This window comes from Sitophilus oryzae, unplaced genomic scaffold (assembly GCF_002938485.1).
Source record: "Sitophilus oryzae breed Bouriz unplaced genomic scaffold, Soryzae_2.0 scaffold_465_pilon_pilon, whole genome shotgun sequence".
Lineage (NCBI taxonomy): Eukaryota > Metazoa > Arthropoda > Insecta > Coleoptera > Curculionidae > Sitophilus > Sitophilus oryzae.
The window spans coordinates 3,630,494-3,649,733 of NW_022147046.1; the positions used below are offsets into that span (position 1 = coordinate 3,630,494).

General features: G+C 31.5%; 1 protein-coding gene across 1 annotated transcript in view; it reads right to left on the minus strand.

The window, feature by feature from the left end:
- Window positions 1-19,240, minus strand: part of LOC115885991 (BAI1-associated protein 3) — a 349,135-nt gene that overhangs the window by 306,646 nt on the left and 23,249 nt on the right. Inside the window, exon 2 of the mRNA XM_030905025.1 lies at window positions 8,543-8,836. Coding sequence (XP_030760885.1) covers window positions 8,543-8,836 — 294 coding nt within the window. The remainder of the gene's footprint in view (window positions 1-8,542; window positions 8,837-19,240) is intronic.

The following is a 19,240-nucleotide window of genomic DNA, read 5'->3' on the forward strand; positions in this document are numbered from 1 at the left end:
CCGTCGGCAGCCGATGCGGCTGACGTAACAGCATTTTAGAGTCGCAAAAATTAAAAAAAAACTAACTTATATTGAGTAAATAAAAATAAACATTTTCTAATAAAAATGCATGATTGAAATCCTTTCAATAAGAAGACTTTTTAATTTAAGTATTTTGTATCTGAAAGAATAAAAAGACGAATAATTATTTAAAAATTAGCATAATATAAAATATATTTTTTTCAAACGTCACAAAAGTATAATTATTATTATACTTTTGTGACATATTATATTATTATTAATTTTTGCGACCTGATTGACAATCATATTGACAATACAAAAAAGTAATTTTAACGCCTAAGCATAAAAGTAAAGCACTTTTACTTACTTTTGAATCTATTTAGAAAGATTAACAATGGTACTTTAATAAAATTCCAGAATACTTATTTTTTTAGCACTGTACATGGTACCCTTTTGTAAGGATTACGTTTTTTGGTAAAACTACTTCTTTAAATTTTAAACCATGTTGTTGGCGCATTTTTGTAGTCTGCCTTCATCAAAAACAATAACTTTGTCACTAGTAACTTTTTTACAAACTACACAACTTAAATGTTTTTTTTTATCCACTGTGATTTAGTAGTTAGTAGCGAAATTAGTAGTTACTAAAATATTTATTTGCAGTAATTATTTTAAACTATTTACACTATATGCACGTCAATATTTAATTTATAAATACATATTTGTACATGGTAACTTAATTCCAACAAAATAATCTCTGAATTAAAAGCCTGCAAATAATTTAAATAAAACAGAAAAAAAATTGTTTTTATGAAAATTTGAAGTACCTACTCCAAAATACTGTTACGTCAACCGCATCGGCTCATCATCAGCTGCCGACGGGTCACAATAAACTATCTTTCTCGCGCTTGTAGATACCCATAAGACTTTTTTGTCGCATTTATTTAAAATCTTTATTCGCGTCTGGCAAGTATTAAAACCCATTGAATTCGTCTGGCAATTAACACATATTTTTTAGTATCATCTAATAAATACGCTGTAAAAATTTTAGAATGTCTAAAGTATGTTTTCCAGGTATAATAATTAAACATATTTGGAACGGTCGGGTTACACTTTACACCCGAAAAAAAAGTCTGGCATACTTATTTCTAGGTTAAATAGATGCTAAAATTTAAGAATAAACAAATTTCAAGTTGCCTAAAGAATGTTTTTTTGGATTTATTTTTTTACAAATAGTATGGGTTGCGCAGTAGCGAAATACCCCCAACCCCACAGCCAGACTTAGGATTGTGGGTTCACAAGTTATTAAAGTTTATTTTTTTTAAAAAGCAGAAAAAAGACTCAAAGTCTCAACGTTTATACAATGTTAAACTGTTACACGTGTTTCGCTCATATACGAGTATCATCAGACCTAACAAGAAAGAACCTAAATAAATAACAAATAATAAAAAGGTCGTCATAACTTGCCAAATACTTGCCAATCATTTTTGCCGGTCATTTCAGCCTCGTCTCAGTGTTGTTTTAATTATAAAATATGAACGTGTATTTGGATTAATTTTAATTGTATTTGTAAGTTATGACGACCTTTTTATTATTTGTTATTTATTTAAGTTCTTTCTTGTTAGGTCTGATAATGCTCGTATATGAGCGAAACACGTGTAACAGTTCAACATTGTATAAACGTTGAGACCGAGACTTTGAGTCTTTTTTCTACTTTTTTAATTTGAACCAGGTCTCTTTTAGAAAAATTGACGCCTTCTTTAAATTTTATTTTTTTTGTTATTCTAACATGCCTAAAATATGTTCTCTAAATATGTCGCCAGCTCTCCGGCTAATATGAGAACGGAGATATGTAGAAACAAAATATTTGGTGGGTATATGTGGTGAGGCAATGTACACAATTTAAAATTATTTTGAAATGTACGGGGTGTTTCAGAACTAAGATCCATACCAAAGTTATATTTTTTCTTATGGAACACCCGATATTTTATTTCATTTTCGAATTTTTGGGCCCAAAAAAGATATTTATTATAAAGGTTAAATATGTTTAAAATGTTTAGTTTTTGAGATATTTAAAGATATTTAAATATGCATGCTACAAGAGAATAGATTATCAACACCCTGTACATTGCTTTTCAGAATTAATTCTTGTGCTGACTTTTAAGTTAGAGACATCAACTTTACTGAAAATTTTGATTGCTTCATTTAATGGTAAATAATGATTTTTTCTGACCTCCCTGTTTGATATCCAGTCAATTGATAAAGACAGATCAAATATGTCGACTCCTTAACTTATAAACCAAATTTTAGCTTTCAATATGCCGGATTTATAATTTAACCAATGCTTATTCAAGATCATCTTATCATCAATTTTACACATGTTTTATGTTTTATCTCGAAAACTATTCAGGATTGGTATAGGTTAGTATAATAGAAAAAGATTTGGAAGTAGTTTCAAATAATATAATAATACACCGTGTGTACAATTTGAAATAACAAAGATGCTACCACTTTTAGTATGTACGCAGTATGTACGCGGCAACACTGTAATACTGAAAATAATTTAGACAGATGGAGCAGGTGCCTTTATGTAAAAATTCAAATTTTCAAAAAATCACCGCTTTTCCATAAACGTGCCATGGCCCTGAATCACCCTGTATAGCTCTTAGTCGTAATAATTTATAGGTCAGAAAAAGAACTTTATTTAAGATTGAATAATTTCTTTGCACCTTTCTTTGTGTTCTTTCTATTTTACCACAAAAACCAACTAGTTGCGTGCAGACGCAAGAAATATATATAATCCATCAAGTGGAGCTGATGCCTTTTCAAAGGAAGGGGAAGAAAAATGTTATTCCTTCACCTCAATTCATCTTCAACTAGGAAAAGAGGGCCGAGAAAATCGGGGAAAAAGAAAATAAAGCAAAAACATACGTTTCGATATAAGCCACAATCAGTTACCATTTGTAGCGAGATAGAAAAAGGCTGTTAAAAGATTAGTAGGGCCGGGGTGTATATTTTTTTTGGCTCTTTGTTGGGTAGGAAAAATCATGTTCAAAAAGTAAATCTAAATTTTGATAAACAAAAATAGATTTAATATTCTCAGTAATATTTGAATATAATTCTTAGGTAGAACGTATTAGGGGTAGTGCTAAGAAATAAAATGTATTCTTGAACTGACACTGTATTTAGTTTTGAAATTTTATACATCGTTTTTATTAGACGTATTACTGACAGTTATGAACCTTTGCCTGGAAATATAAATGGTGAATTTATGACAAAATAATTAAGTACTAAGAACACGGTATGTCGCTAGTGGTAGAAAAAATAATTTTTAGAGGTTACTATTTTATTTGATTGCCTAAAACATACATATAATGCCTTTTAAATTTATTTGACATAATTGTCAACTTGCAATGAGAAATAGTAAAAAAATAGGTATGTTTTTTTTCAAACGTCACAAAAGTATTAATTTTTGCGACGTGATTGACTATTTAAACTGAATCTTTGAATAAGAAGACTAAGGAAGGAGCATATCAAAAATCTTAGGTGCACCGCGATGGGCCTCAAATATGGCCAACTTAAATTCCGGTTTATCAGTGCCGTTCTAATTTTATTTAAAAAATGTAAAACTATGATGTAGGGTAGACGTGGGGTAGACTCAATAATTTTTTTTATTATTTTACGTTGTGAATAAATGTTGGTAGTTATTAAAATTGTTATAAAAATATAAAATTCTAATAAAAATAGATAAGTTATAATAATTATTTATAACCATAAACATCCGATACGCTACTGAAGCAGGTAAGTCAAATTGACGTATCTAAATTTTTTGACATCTAATCTTTGACAAGTAGTAAATAAAAGCAAAAATGCAAGTAAAAATATATAATTAGTTAATTTAAGTGAATTTCATAAATGATCGGTTTACTACACGTATGTATATTATAGAGTCATTTACTAGTGAAAAGTTGTTCCATTATTTCACTCGATTTTTGCCGAGATCTACCGCACGCTACACAACCAACTATTTTAGAGTCTTTTTCGATAAATCGCGATAGTGTCACTGTTAATTTAAGTTCTGCCAAAATTTCCATCTAGATTTACTACGTTTATACAACTATCAGTAGTAGAATAAATAATAAATAACATAAAATAAGCTCCGTAAAGAATGACAAATCCACAAAATTTCGAATCAAATTCAAATGTGTCAAATGAATCGTCAAACAGAACTGTCAAGGATCCCCACCCTAGAGTCCTTTTTCCACCCAACATGCATGAATACATGGATAGCATTATGCTCCTTCCTTAGTCTTCTTATTCAAAGAACTGAATTGATTATTAAACTGACATAAAGTGTCAAATTGGACGAGCGTAAACCTTAGATCTTATAAACTTCGTGGATAAAGCTATGCCATATGTATATTACACACGACTTTGTTTACGGAACTTTCATATGCATTTTTCTTAAAAAAGAAATGGTGTTTTAAATTTAAATTGGTGTCTTGTGCAGGCTAATTAAAAGATGCCCAAATCGTATTTTTAATCATATCTCATTTTTCAGTATTGGCATACTATATTAGTAGTTCATTAGCATATTTGGAAAAAATATTTTTTACGCATAATTTGGTATGACACACTTGGTATTTCGAGTACAATAGTCACTATAATAGGGTCCTTCCATGTGTCAAAAGTTAATAACTAACTCAACAATAACAGTAACAAATAACTTTTCAACAAGCCTATGCGAATAAAAATAGTCCTACCCATATGTGTTTTGATTGATTTTATGAAGTTATACTTCATCGCTGAACAAGCCTTTTTAATCATAAAATGACTAGTACTCGGCGGTTTCTACTGTTTCATCCATTTCATGTTAATTTAAAAATATTTTTTTAAAAAAACAAAATAAGTTCGTGTAAAATTCTTTTAAACTCTAACATCTATTTTAATGATATTTAACAATTATTACATTACCTGTACACATAACTAAATAATTTTGTATGAAAACGTAAATCTAAAGGTTTTTTTTTGAATATTATTTTTATTTTTTTTTATTCTTTAACATTATAAACATTTATAAATGTTTATTTTAAACAATAAGACTGACAATATTATTTGTATAATGTTTTGTATTAGCTTTTGCTTGTTTGTGTACCTTGTTTGTTTTCTTTGTTTGTTTAGTTTACCTTTGTCTTCAAATTGTAAAAGTTTTTGACAATAAAGGCATTTATTTATTTATTTATTTATTTATTTATTTATTTATTTATTTATTTATTTATTTATTTATTTATTTATTTATTTATTTATTTATTTATTTATTTATTTATTTATTTATTTATTTATTTATTTATTTATTTATTTATTTATTTATTTATTTATTTATTTATTTATTTATTTATTTATTTATTTATTTATTTATTTATTTATTTATTTATTTATTTATTTATTTATTTATTTATTTATTTATTTATTTATTTATTTATTTATTTATTTATTTATTTATTTATTTATTTATTTATTTATTTATTTATTTATTTATTTATTTATTTATTTATTTATTTATTTAAATGCTATCAAGAAGGTTTGCATAAAAAAACCTCTTATTTTCTATTAAATAATAATTCAGTTACTATCAATCATAGTTTAGTAAACAATTAGCATTTAATTATCTCAATTTATACCTTTAAATACAATACTACTTGGGTATACCAAACACTTGTTAATATTTTATCTAGAAATTTCACATTCACTATTCTATCAATACGTCTTTGTCTTTCCTAACCTGTAATAAAATACCATTAAATCAATATCATCGTTAATTTTTTTACCTATTTTTCTTGTTATTTGCCTTCTTTGTGGATTATTTTTATCAGATTTCGTCGACTTTTATTTACATCTCCACGATTTACTGATTGATAAGATTGACATGATATTGATGTTTGTTTGGCGCACGAGCATGTGTTGCAGAGAGAAGAGCAGTGCTGCCAGAAATTTTTGACCGAATTTCTTCTCAACGGAGCGTTAAAACCCTTCATATTCCTTCAACTTCAAAAAAAATCCCTGATCTTGTGGAAAATCACCAAATTTCGTGTATTTTACTTATTTTATAATTAGGAAAAAAATTTTAATAACTTATTTCTGGTAATTTTGGGACACTGATGTATTTAAATTAACTTTTTATTAAAAAAATAATCCGATCAAAAATGCTGTGATAGATACTCGACAGCAAGACAGCAGTATTAAAAAGTATGTTTCAAAAAATTAATTTCTTACAATAACTGCTTCAATCGAAAAATTAGATATGTTTTCCATTTACTTATTTATTTCTTCTCAACGTCAAGAACTTTGGTTAAGTTATGGTATGTGTGTCATAAGACGTGTTGAAAGATAAAAATGTATCTATTAATTTTATGTTAAATGTTAAAATCTTTCGAATTGTGGACTTTTTTTTATTGCTTTTAACATCATCCTTAATTAAACAGCGTTAAAGTGAAAAAACAGATGTAATAGTTAATAAAGGAACTATTCTAATAAAAATCTATAACAAATATTTGAAACAGTAAAAGCTATAAGCTATAGTTTAAAGAAACTAAACATTTGTCAACATTATCACACCAAAAACAGTAAATTAAAGTGTGGCAATATACTTTCTAATAGATTTGATGAGATCTCTAAACAACAAAATAAGAGTAATTTGATTGGGTTTGTGCGCAACGTGACCTCAAAGATATAATTAGGCCACTTCCCTGCGTTCATTTCCTTTATAGTCCTTCGCTATCGGGATCGATAACCTTTCTCTACGTGACCGGTGTGACAGTAATAAAATTATATCGAAGAGAATTGTCTCCAGGATTAGTCTGTAGGAAAAAAATAGTCCGTAGAGTTCAGTGATCTATTTAAAGCTCTAAGAGATCTAACAAGTACTTTTACACCTTGAACGGATTTTTTGGATTTAGAATAAAGCATGAATAATGCATAAAGATTATCCTAGATCCGTATATATTTAGTGGATAAGTAGATAACTAGAAGACTGTCGTAAACAAATCAACGATACTATTATCTTGTTTTTTAGTTACACCTACAATTATGCGTACTATATTGACTAACCATATACGATGATTTGTATAGACTTGACAAATACAAGCTAAATCTAAACAAATCATATTTTTTAATAATTATTTTTGACCAACAACTTGATATAAAACTTATTAAGATTTGAATTAATTTCAAATGCGAGACCTTGAACACAGGAGTTGTAAATGTTTATAAAAAATGTCTATACCTCTGTGGAGGAATCATCTCTTTAAAGAAAAACTATCAGTATTTTGCCACTTGCACTATACGAAAATCTACAAAATAAGATATTTATTTTTCGTAAAAACAACATTTGCCTTGCAAACTTGTATTTTTTTTAGTATAGTATTTTGGCTATTGGGCAAATTTGTTTATTAGTAAATCGGATGGTTGTAATGCTCTACAAGCAGAGGTTTACGCTATAAAGGAAGCAGTCAGTTGTATACGAGGAACAATCGCTGATAGACCAATAGGAGATATTGTGATATACTCTGACAGCTTAGGCGCTCTAAAAAGCATCACCATGGAATCAGTGAGATGGAGAACTCTGATGGACTGCCGAGAAGCACTGTCCTGGCTGCGTCAAGGCTGGGTGCCAGGTCACAGCAATATGATGGGCAACCAAGAAACAAACAGACTCGCCAAAGAGGAGGACAGAAGAGGGGCCGTGGGAGATGATCTACCACTTGTGCCGATCAACACTCTGAAGGAAGCTATAGGGACTACCATCAAGGCCAAGCAGCCAGAGACGTGGCATCACCGTGAGGATTGTGATACAGCTTGAAGACTGTGGCCAGTGGTAGATAGCAAAAAGGCAAAAAAACTACTAGAGCACCAAAAGAACCTAGTACGAATAATTGTAGGTGTCATCACTGGAAACTGCCCTACGGGGGTAAACCTAGTAAGATGAAAGATTTCCAATGACGACCACTGCAGAGAATACGGAGGTAAAGAAAAAACCATAGAGTACCTGCTGTGCGACAGTGGCACAGCAGGTACTCTATGTTTTTTTCTTTATGGGCACTGAAATTGTGGACTAGGGGGACTAAGGGGACTAGAAGGAGCAGCAGAAGCCAATTTCGGCGATATCGGGACCTTAGCAAAAAGCAAAAGGCTTTGCTAGTGCTTTAATGCAAAGAAGGAATGGGAGGAAGGTTTGGTTCAAAAATACAGTGGTTTCGCAAGGGGCCCAAGGCCTCCGAGTGAGGGATCGTTGCAATTTCTGTTATAATCTGAAAAAAAGATAGTCTCGCAGCAATCAAGCACATGTGTTTCACAAAAACACGTAACATGAAACTTAAAAATGTAGAGAAAATTGAAAAAACAGACCCTCACAAAAGTGTGTTTTCGGAAATTCATATAAATAATTGTTCTATATTAATTTTGTAATAAATTATTGATAGAGAAAAACTAAATGTTATACAGGGTGTTTCAAAAAACATTTATCTGGCATACGATTCAATCTACTCACCCAGATCTAACCTGATGATCGATTTCCGGCCAACTCAATCTTCTACAACAGAACGTAGAAGGTCTTTCTGTCGTCGTTTTCGGCGACCTCACTCTGAACGATCCAGGTCTCCGAACTGGAGGGGTGGGTACTAGGGTTTCTAGAGTACTGCGTCGCCTCTGGACCAGGGCACTCGCACCCGGAGCGGGTACGACTTTGGGGAATCCCGGAGTGTTGCTGTCTCCAGAGTTGCTACGAGAACCTGGCGATACACCTGCCGAGCTTTCGGATGTGTCTGTTCTGCTCAGTGAAAATCTGGAAAAAAATAGTGAGTTTTTAGGAGTTGTTAAATACTTCAAGTATATGCTGTTTTTTATATAGGTAAGATTTCGACAGACAATAACAGAAAAAAGGCAGATGACGTCCATACCAATCCATTTATTTCACTTTTTGAATTATACATTAAAATATTAAGGGAGGAGTATAATGTTATTCATGTATTCATGCAAGTCAGACGGACATAATGTTATAGGGTAGGGATTCTTGATAATTCATTTGACACATTTGAATTTGATTTGAAATTTCGTGGATTTGTCAGTCTTTACTGAACTTATTTTATGTATTTAATATTTATTCTACTATTGATAGTTGTTTAAAGGTAGTATATCTCCGATAAATCTCGAAGGAAATTGTAGCAGAACTTAAATTAACCGTGACACTATTGCGATTTATCACAAAAGACTGTAAACTAGTTGGTTGTGTAGCGTGCGGTAGGTCTCGGTCAAAAATCGAGGGAATAATGAAATAACTTTTTGCTCTAGTAAGTGACTATATAATATACATACGTGTAGTACACCCATCATTTATAAAAATCACTTAAAATTAACTAACTATATATTTTTTCTTGCATTTTTGCTTTCATTTACTACTTGTCAAAGATTAGATGTTAGAGAATTTAGATACGACAATTTTTCTTACCGGATACACTACCGTTTCGGTAGCGTATCGGATGTTGGTGGTAAAAATAATTATTATAAATTATAACTTATCTATTTGTATTAGAATTGTATATTTATATAGCCTGTGAAACGAATAACTTTGAATTTGACAGTTTCCGCGGGCTTTTCTAGTGTAAATTTTATTAGGTTAGCAACTTGCGACCATGCTGATGCTATGCCGTCTCTAATAGAACAGCCTCGGAGCGATATTTATGACGTCACGCTAGTTAGATACTACGGATTACTTATGGTGTAGAATACACGGAAAACATAATTATTCCTCGTATATGTAATTTTTTGGATTATATTCGACACTATTTTTTTCATATGTCACAACACTGATGAAGGCTATAAACGTTAGCTATAACGTTTTTTTTTAACCAAAAAAAAAAATAATGAAAAACCAAATGAAAACTTAATCAGCGTTTTTCCCGAACCTAAATCCCAAGAAAATCAAAAATTTTAGAATAATTTTACATATAAAATTACAGCGATCTTTATTTCATAGCCATCGCTGACGCCTTTTTTTCTATGATATTGTATTATTTGCAAATATGAGTTTTCGAACATTGATGCTAGCAAAATATACATATAAATTTTGTGAATGCAAATAATATATCACTATTAGTAGATATTGAATGTTTTTTGTTAAATTAGATCGATTTTTAAACCCCAAAATTTAAAATATATTTTATATTTTACCCATTATCTTATGTACCTATATATATATATATATATATATATATATATATATATATATATATATATATATATATATATATATATATATATATATATATATATATATATATATATATATATATATATATATATATATATATATATATATATATATATATATATATATATATATATATATATTGTATTTATTAACTGTATATTATGTATATTTATATTATATAATGTCAAAGGCTGATGACATTTTACTTTTGTCAGTTATAACATTTCGCGTTGATTTTTGCAAGAAGAGGAAGAACTGCTACTTGTTTTATTATTTTCCTTTTCTATTTCACGAAAGTAAAAAGAGTTACCTATCTAATTCGTTCAGGCACTCATTTTAAATAATATCAGTAACTTTGGATAGAGGGATTTTATATTTGCTATGTTGGTAAAAAATAACGGTCAAAATTCAAAGTTATTCATTTTATAGACTATATAACAATTTTAATAACTATTGACATTGTAAAATAAAACAATAAATTATTGAGTCTACCCCATGTTTACCCTACATCATATTTTTACACGTTTTGAATAAAATTGGAACGGCACTGATAAACTGCTCCTTCCTTAATCTTTTTATTCAAAGATTTCACTAAAAAAGGTTTCTAATATTTTTAAAGTATGCCTGGGTTTATATATGTAGAAAGGCCTATAGAATAATCCGGCTTTTTGCAAAAAGACTAGGCATATTACAAAACGCCGGCTTTTTAAACAAAAGAAGTAATTTTTACGAGAAGCCTATCTGTTTTCAGTCACTTTGCAAAAAGCCTAATCAGAAATAACTTCTGCAAAAAGACAGCCTGTTTTCAGTCATTTTACAAAACGCCAAATCAAGGCCAGGCAGATTAATAAATGATCAAAGTTTAGTCAGCTATGAGCATAAGCATATTGGATAATTTACGCTGTAATAAAAATACCCCATATTTTTTTTGCTATACCAAAACAATAATTTATGTCAAAATTAAATTTAAATTTGTTCTTTTTAGACGAAAACAACTTGAACCTTACTGCATAAATTATAATTATAAATAACATAACTTTAAATACAAAATATATTAGAACCTTGAACCTGTAATTCGATTCTGTATACAGGGCTGCTTGTGGAACTTTGTTTTCTCTTAGAATAAGATGAATTTATAACTTTATAATAATCGTCCTTAACCATACTCCATTTAACAGAATTATCACTTTTTGTGCCACTATTTCCTAATTTTGAAAGAGAAGTTCAAGAAATCTCGTTCGATAAATTTAGGTTAGTTATACCAAAATTTGGGTATACCAATCCCGCGTAAAATGTTTTGTGCAATCTAACGTATTAGGCATTTTTCAAAGCGACTGAAAACATATAGGCTCTTTGTAAAATATCCTTTTTTAGTTAAAAATGCCGGCGTTTTATAATAAGCCTAGTCTTTTTTCAAAATTCCGAGATATAGTCCGGGGCACTTATGATTTTATTGGGAACAAAATAACATAAATCTGGGACTAGTCTTAATCGATAGCTTTTATAGTCCGATTGAACATACTAAAAGTCCTCATATCTCCCACTAGGGGAACACTAGGGGAACTTTGTCGCTATACATACAACAGATATAACTAAAAACTAAGGTATCTACATTAATTTCTTCCTCAGGCCGATCATTCATCGGATTTAATTCGGGGATATTATCGCAAGAGTTTCCTTGGCAAAATCCGCTACTTCTTGCTCCATTAAAATGAGATAAAGCTCATTATTTGCATCCTTCTATCCCCACTCCAATGGATCAGGGGAGTAGCCTAACCATTCTTGTATTTGGTTATAAATTCTAAAGATATGGAATTTTGCGGCATCTGTGGTGGGAGGAAGAGCAGCCAAATTGAAGTTTGTGCTAAGATTTTGTCTAGCGGTTATAGCATTGTATTTTTTTAATCTTAATTCATCTAGTGAAATTATTGAAATTTGTCCGTAAAGAGATACTAAAAAGCGCTCGCCAGCTTTCAAGGCATCATCAATATCACAATATTCTCGTATCTTACAGAGCTTAACCTGCACACTTTCATAAGATTTACAGACTGATCAGCTGTTTAAATCCTGAATCGACTTGTCTTGATTCTGCGTGGGGGGCGCCTACTATGTTATGCAATGACCGAAACTAAGGAAAGCGATTTTAGGGATGACCGAGATATGCGTTGCCGGCGTCTTTTAGATGGTACCTACGTGTAGTACATTTCAGGAAGAAAATGGAATATTTTGCATGCTTCATTAGAAACACGGCGCCGGCGTGCTAATAAATAAAAATTTGCACTGCACAATATAACAAGTCAAAAGTCCACCGCTCGACGACACTACTTGCAGTACTGCTTTGTACTCCCCAAGCACTACCTAGTACACAAATTCCGGCCCTAGTCTGCCTAAGTACCATCAAAGTGCTGCACAAGTATTCTAGTCTAATCGACTGCTCGAGAATAATATGTAAGCCACCCGACAGTATACTTGCAGTACTGCCCAAAAATGTTTACAACTACTATCCAAAATTTTTCATCCATCGATCTTGTCACTAGCCTTTTTATTAACAGCAAAATATTTACTTATTTCGGTAATTTCTTTTATTAGGTAACGGTGCTACCTAGGAACCTCGAAGGTACCTTTAATTATAGAAATTATCGGTCTTTCATTTATCTTCCAACATATTTTCTTTAAAAATTAAAAGTTTTTGAATAAATGGCAAATTTAGGAAAAAATGCCACAAATCCAAGATAGCGGCGCCATTTTGACAATGTTCCCCTTATGGGAGGCATGGAGACTTTTAGTATGTTCAACAGGACCCTTAAAACTATGAATTAAGACTAATCGCAGCTTTATGTTATTTTGTTCCCAATTCGCACTATAGGCAATTTCTAAGTGCCCCGCGCATTAATATTCGATATGCCTGCCACATATACAAATCTGTCATGAGTCGTCTCTTGTTGTTTTTTCACCAGTTTTATTGGTTTATTTAAAAAATCACCGATCATATTTTAATATTATTAGAGTCACGGAACGATGAACGATTCACGGACGCAGATGCGTCTAAACTCGCCTTAAGATTTTTAAGGCTTGTCAATCTCTTGCCAAATTATAGGTTATAGAATTTGTATCAAATTAGCTGAAAAAATAAATTTATTACACTAAAAATGATGTTCTGTCAAATAAATATTCCGCAGCAGCTATGCTACATTCTAAAATATTTTTTTAGTACCTAAATGCTTGGAAAAGTCCCTTCTCATTGAATAATGGTTGTTCTTGGCAGGTTTTGTTCGAGCCTTTTTTCTGAAAGTAACATTTTAACGAATGATTTACTTTTTTACATAAAAAAGTTTTGGAGAATGGCGAAGCTTTTCGACGAAGACGTAGTAGATGAAAAAAGAAAATGAAAAATAATATTTGAAAATGTGGGTGACAAAATATCTGTCGGAAGCATAAAAAGCATGTCTTTATTGAAAAGCAAACTGTGTAAAACCTATTACATTTTTGTTCCGTAATGATATTTATATGATTTTATAGCTTTTATACTGTTCATTTTTCACATACTTCCATAATTGAATTTGAATATTTATCTTATACAGGGTACTACAAATCGGTGAATGAGCATTGGTATCTCGGAAACCGTAATATATACGAACAATTTGGGGCAAATTTGCGCCTTGGGATGTTCACTAAGATGCCATAAAAAAGTTTCAAAAAGTTTAAGGTTTGCCGAGTTATTTAAAAAAAAGTTTTTTAATTTAACAATTTAATTTTTTCCTCTCGTTACTATTTAGAAAATTCTAAAAATAATCCCACATTATCATGTGATGAGTTTTAGCAAATGTTTGAAGCGTTTACAAAAAACGTGTCCATTGAGTAGAATCATTGCTTTGCATCTCGTTTTTCTAGAAATAACAATTAATATTTAATTTTTAAACAGAAAAAACACAAAAATAATTCGGATAAGGCGGGTTTTGTTGCAGTAAGATGTATATTGTGGGTGTTTATAAAATATGATCAAGAAAAAACGGGGTCAGCGATGGCTATGAAATGAAGAACGCTGTCATTTTATATATAAGTTTATATGGGAAATGTCATCGATCGTCATTTCCTAGCCAACTGAACGCCGTTCTTTTTTTCTCGATCATACGGTATTTGCATCCAAACTTGAATTATACTTGTGTAAACAGCTTATAAATAAATGCGGGATTTGTAACAATAATGGCAATAAAAAGCAAATATAAGTGGATAAGACGAATTTTGCTGCAGTAACGTAATTTGCAGTGAATTTTATATAGGAATAGGCAACTTTTACTGAAGTTTTGGATAATTTTTATGTAGATTTCAGGGTCCACTATTAATATATATCATTAGGCCATTTTTTTAATAAATGGAAAAGGCGGGTTTTCAAAAATTTGACGCCTCATTTGTGAGATCCATAGGCCAACTTAATTTTTTTAAATACGGACCTGCATTTTTATTTCATCTTTTGAAAAAATTCGGTCTCCTGGGTACAACGATATCCCACACTTAATATTTTTATTTTGTTTCGGGCACCTAAATACAATTTACTTAAACTAATTTTAAGTCTGGCTCTGTTTTTTTAATATTTAATCTATTCATCGGAACAATATTGATGAGCTTTGAAGCTTAGCAATGACGTGTAGTAAAACATTGAAAACAGTGGAATAATAATAACTAATATAAAAGAAATAATATAAATATAATATATACAATCATTGATTGACACTACTAATATTTTAGTGTCACGCATTAACTAGGTATATGTTTTTCTTCCTTTTTTATAAATGTTTTGCGGTGGTGTAATTTTACTGTATTTTGATTTGAATTATAGGTAGGAGTTCCTTATTAGTTTAAATTTTTGAGTTCTACTAATAAAAAAGATAAATTTCTATGTCTAATTTCTATCCTTCTGCTCTCATCTTTACTTCAGCAATTAATATAAACGATAGCAGGACCTTTAATGTGCGTTTTGTGTATTTTTACTTTTACAATAGTTTCGTTACCACCTTTTGTATTTAAATGGTTGTAACTAAGAAATAAACCGAAAGTTTTAAAAAGTGTATAATTTTACACCACTTGACCCTAAGGAAAATCTTTAACACAGAATATTATAACAGGCATATAAGCGATATGTTGAACTCAACACTAGTTAAATAATAAGAAAACATTTACTTTACTTTTAATAACATTCTTTGTCACAAAACTTACGAACCAAAAATAAACTCAATGCGTCAGGAATGGTAGTCTAAAAGATATTGCCTAACACCTATTATCTCTCTTCCTCGTCTGATTTTTCTCTCCCTGGGTTTGCGAATAATATTTTAAAAATCAATAATTATTTATCTATACCTACTGTAAAACTGAATCTTCTGGATTTAAAGAAATATAATTATTTTTAAATAGATGGGTCATCTGAATATTTTAAAACATACACATTTTTATATATAAATCAGTATAGACCAGTGTTTATCATTAAAAATAATATCATCTCAAAATCCTCCAATAAAAAATATATTATGATGATGCATTATCTAAACGTATCTAATAAATGTAAAAGAAACTTTGTTATTCATAACAGAAACTCTTAAGTATTATACTCGAAAAAATATTTTACCTTAGCTCAGATAATCACCGATTATCAATATTTAAGTTGAAGTAAAATTAGAAACTTTAAAAAAAACGGTGAAAAATAAATGAACCAATATTATCTTTTGGCGAGTCAATAAAAAGTTTTTGGTAGCGAAAGACCGAAGTTGCTGAAAAATAAGTTTCGAAAATCGTTGGAAAATCCTGCTCCAGATTTTCCACCGACAGCGTTAAACTAGTCGTTCCTTTTACGTGGACAGTAAAAGTTGATCCAATTAAAAGGTAGATGGAAATTTTCCTGGAACCGTCGGCTTGTTAGCCAGTAGAATTTCTAATTACATACTGAATTATTTTAAAACGTTCTTAATAAGTACTTCGGCACTATTTGGATATGATTGGTTGGGTAACTTCTCTGAATATTCAGTGTCATTCACGGTTGATGGTAGGTTAGACGTATACGGAGAATGGGTAATATTAGTTCGCTGGAACTTTGGAATGTTACTTAAATGCATCTGCTTTATCGATTTAAGCTATTTTCAGCGTTGTTGCCGCTTTATACGACGAGTAATGTTACTTTTACTATTTGAAATGGAACAACTGGAACAACCTATACAGGGTGAGTAGTGATGTGCATTTTCGTAACCTTTGATTACTCGTTACTAATTGTTACTCGACTACTAAGTAATCATTTCTAATATTTGTTACGTCGATTAGGGGAAGCCTGGGCAAAGTGAACACCCCGGGCAAAGCGAATATCCCCCACTATTCTCAAACTATTCGTTTGGCATCAATCACGTGACACAGCAACGCTCGTCTGTCTTTGCTCAATACGCGGCAAACACCTAAGCGGGAGAGCAGGCCATGCGGCGTCCGCAGAACGGCAAACTGTGTTTTCGAAAAATAATTTCTAATATTTCGAGGTAAGTATTTTGATGATATTTTCTATATTATTTGTTTATTACTATTGGGCGTATTACAGTTCTATTACGTGTCAAAGAGCTTTATTATAATATGTCGAACGGAGAATTGAAATCAATAGTTTTCTTATGAATTGACTTAACCTTAAAAATGGTTGTGCTGGGCAAAGTGAATAGGGCAAAGCGGATATGGTATCCACTTTGCCCGGTTTTTACGATTATTTAGTTTCGGTATTACAAAGCTCATATTTTGTTGCAGATGGTGCATAAATATAAAAAAAAGACTAATCAAGGCTCTTGGGATAAAGATGTTATGCGGACGGCTATAAATTTATGCAAAGCCGGAGAATCGGTGAAGGGCACAGCTAAGAAATATGGTATGGCTTATGCGACTTTGTACAGACACGTCAAAAGTGGTAACGTTACTCCAAAACTCGGCAGATTCCGCCCAGTTTTCAGCGAAGATCAGGAAATAGAGTTAAGGACCTATCTCAAAGACATGGATTCCGTGTTTTTTGGATTAACTCGAGATGAGTTTAAGAATTTAACATATACCTACGCCAAAAAAAATAATTTGAATTATCCAAAAAGTTGGGACAAGTATGAAAAAGCCGGAGATGATTGGCTACAATCATTTTTGTCACGTCACAATGCCATTACTCTCAGGACTCCGGAGGCAACATCGGTTGCAAGAGCGAAAGGATTCAACAGACATGAAGTCGGACGTTTCTATGATAATCTTGAATCTTTGATTGACAAATACAATATTGACGCATCTAGATTTTATAATATGGACGAAACCGGTATTTCGACGACAACTAACAAACCCCCTAAAGTACTATCAATAAAAGGAAAGAAACAGGTAGGCATAATTGCAAGTGCGGAGCGTGGCCAATTAACGACAATGATCGGTTGTTGCAATGCCATTGGTTCATTTTTACCGCCCTTCCTTATTTTCGCCAGAAAGAAGATGCAGTCTAGGCTACTCGACGGTGCTCCTCCCGGGACTCAAGGTACTTGTACACCAAATGGTTGGACTTCAGGTGAGGTATTTCTTGCTTGGTTGCATTTCTTTGTAGAATATACACGACCTAACGCCGACAAAAAGGTACTTTTACTTTTGGACAACCATGAGAGCCACAAATACTATCCTGCATTGGAATATGCAAGTAAGAATAATGTCATAATTTTATCCCTGGCCCCGCATACTACTCATAAAATGCAGCCTATGGATGTGGCCGTTTACGGCCCACTAAAAACCTACTTTGAAAGAGAGGTTAATATGTTCCAAAAGGCTCATCCTGGGCGCATTATAAATCAATACGACGTAGCCAGACTGTTATCACCAGCCTTTCTGAAAAGTTCAGTAGCCATAAATGCAGTTCATGGATTTGAACGGCCTGGCATTTGGCCAGTAAACAAACACGTTTTTGGTGAAGAACACTTTGAACCAGCGGATGTGATTGCGGGCAGATCAGATATGAATATTAGCCGAGTAAGCATACATTCCTTACAAACAATAGAAATTCCTGATACCGCTGCAGAAGCCTCTTCAACTCCTTTGCCCTCACATTTACAAGAAAAGATTTTAACAGTTGATCCTCCAGGAGAAATGATTCCGCGTCCAGACAAACCCACAAAGAGCGACTCATCTAAGCCTCAACTTCAAGAAAGCACCCCAGAAAAAAATAATGTTCAGAGTGACATTGCCATTACACTAGAACCAGGAACAGAGTCACTTAAAGTTTCTTCTACTTTGGAACCGAATGCGACAAGTATTCCTGTTGTACATTCTCTAAAAGGTGATGCAATGGTACCAGATACTTCAAAAAATATTCGCAGAAATAACGACCGTGACGACCCTCCACCGAATCCGGAACCTGGATGTTCAAACTTTCACCAGAGTCCCATATCATTAAGACCAATACCAAATCCTTATAAACCACTGACAACTCGTAAACGCAAATTTCAAAAATCAGAAGTTTTAACTAGTACTCCTATCAAAGAAGAGCAAAAGCAAAAATTTGAAAAAAATAAAGTAAAGAATATTACTAAAAAACTAAATGTAGAATTAAACAAATTTCCTAGAAAGATTCCCTGTTAAAAAAGGCAAACAACCAAAGAAAATTAGGAAATTTGAAGATATTGTATGTTTTTTTTGCGGTGAAATATATATTGAAGAAGATGATTTTCCAATTGAAGATTGGATTCGCTGTGGTCGGTGTTTCCAATGGTGTCACGAAGAATGTTCCGCTTTCGAAGGCATAGGAGATTATATTTGTGATAACTGTCAGTCTTAATTTTTAAGATATTTCAATTAAATGCGAATTTAAGATTTTGTTCAGTTTATTGATTTTGTTTTATTAATTTTTTCTGTAATTAGGTGAAGGTATTCACTTTGCCCGAACACCTTATCCACTTTACCCGGGGGTCCGGGCAATGTGAATATTATCACACTTTTTTTAATTTT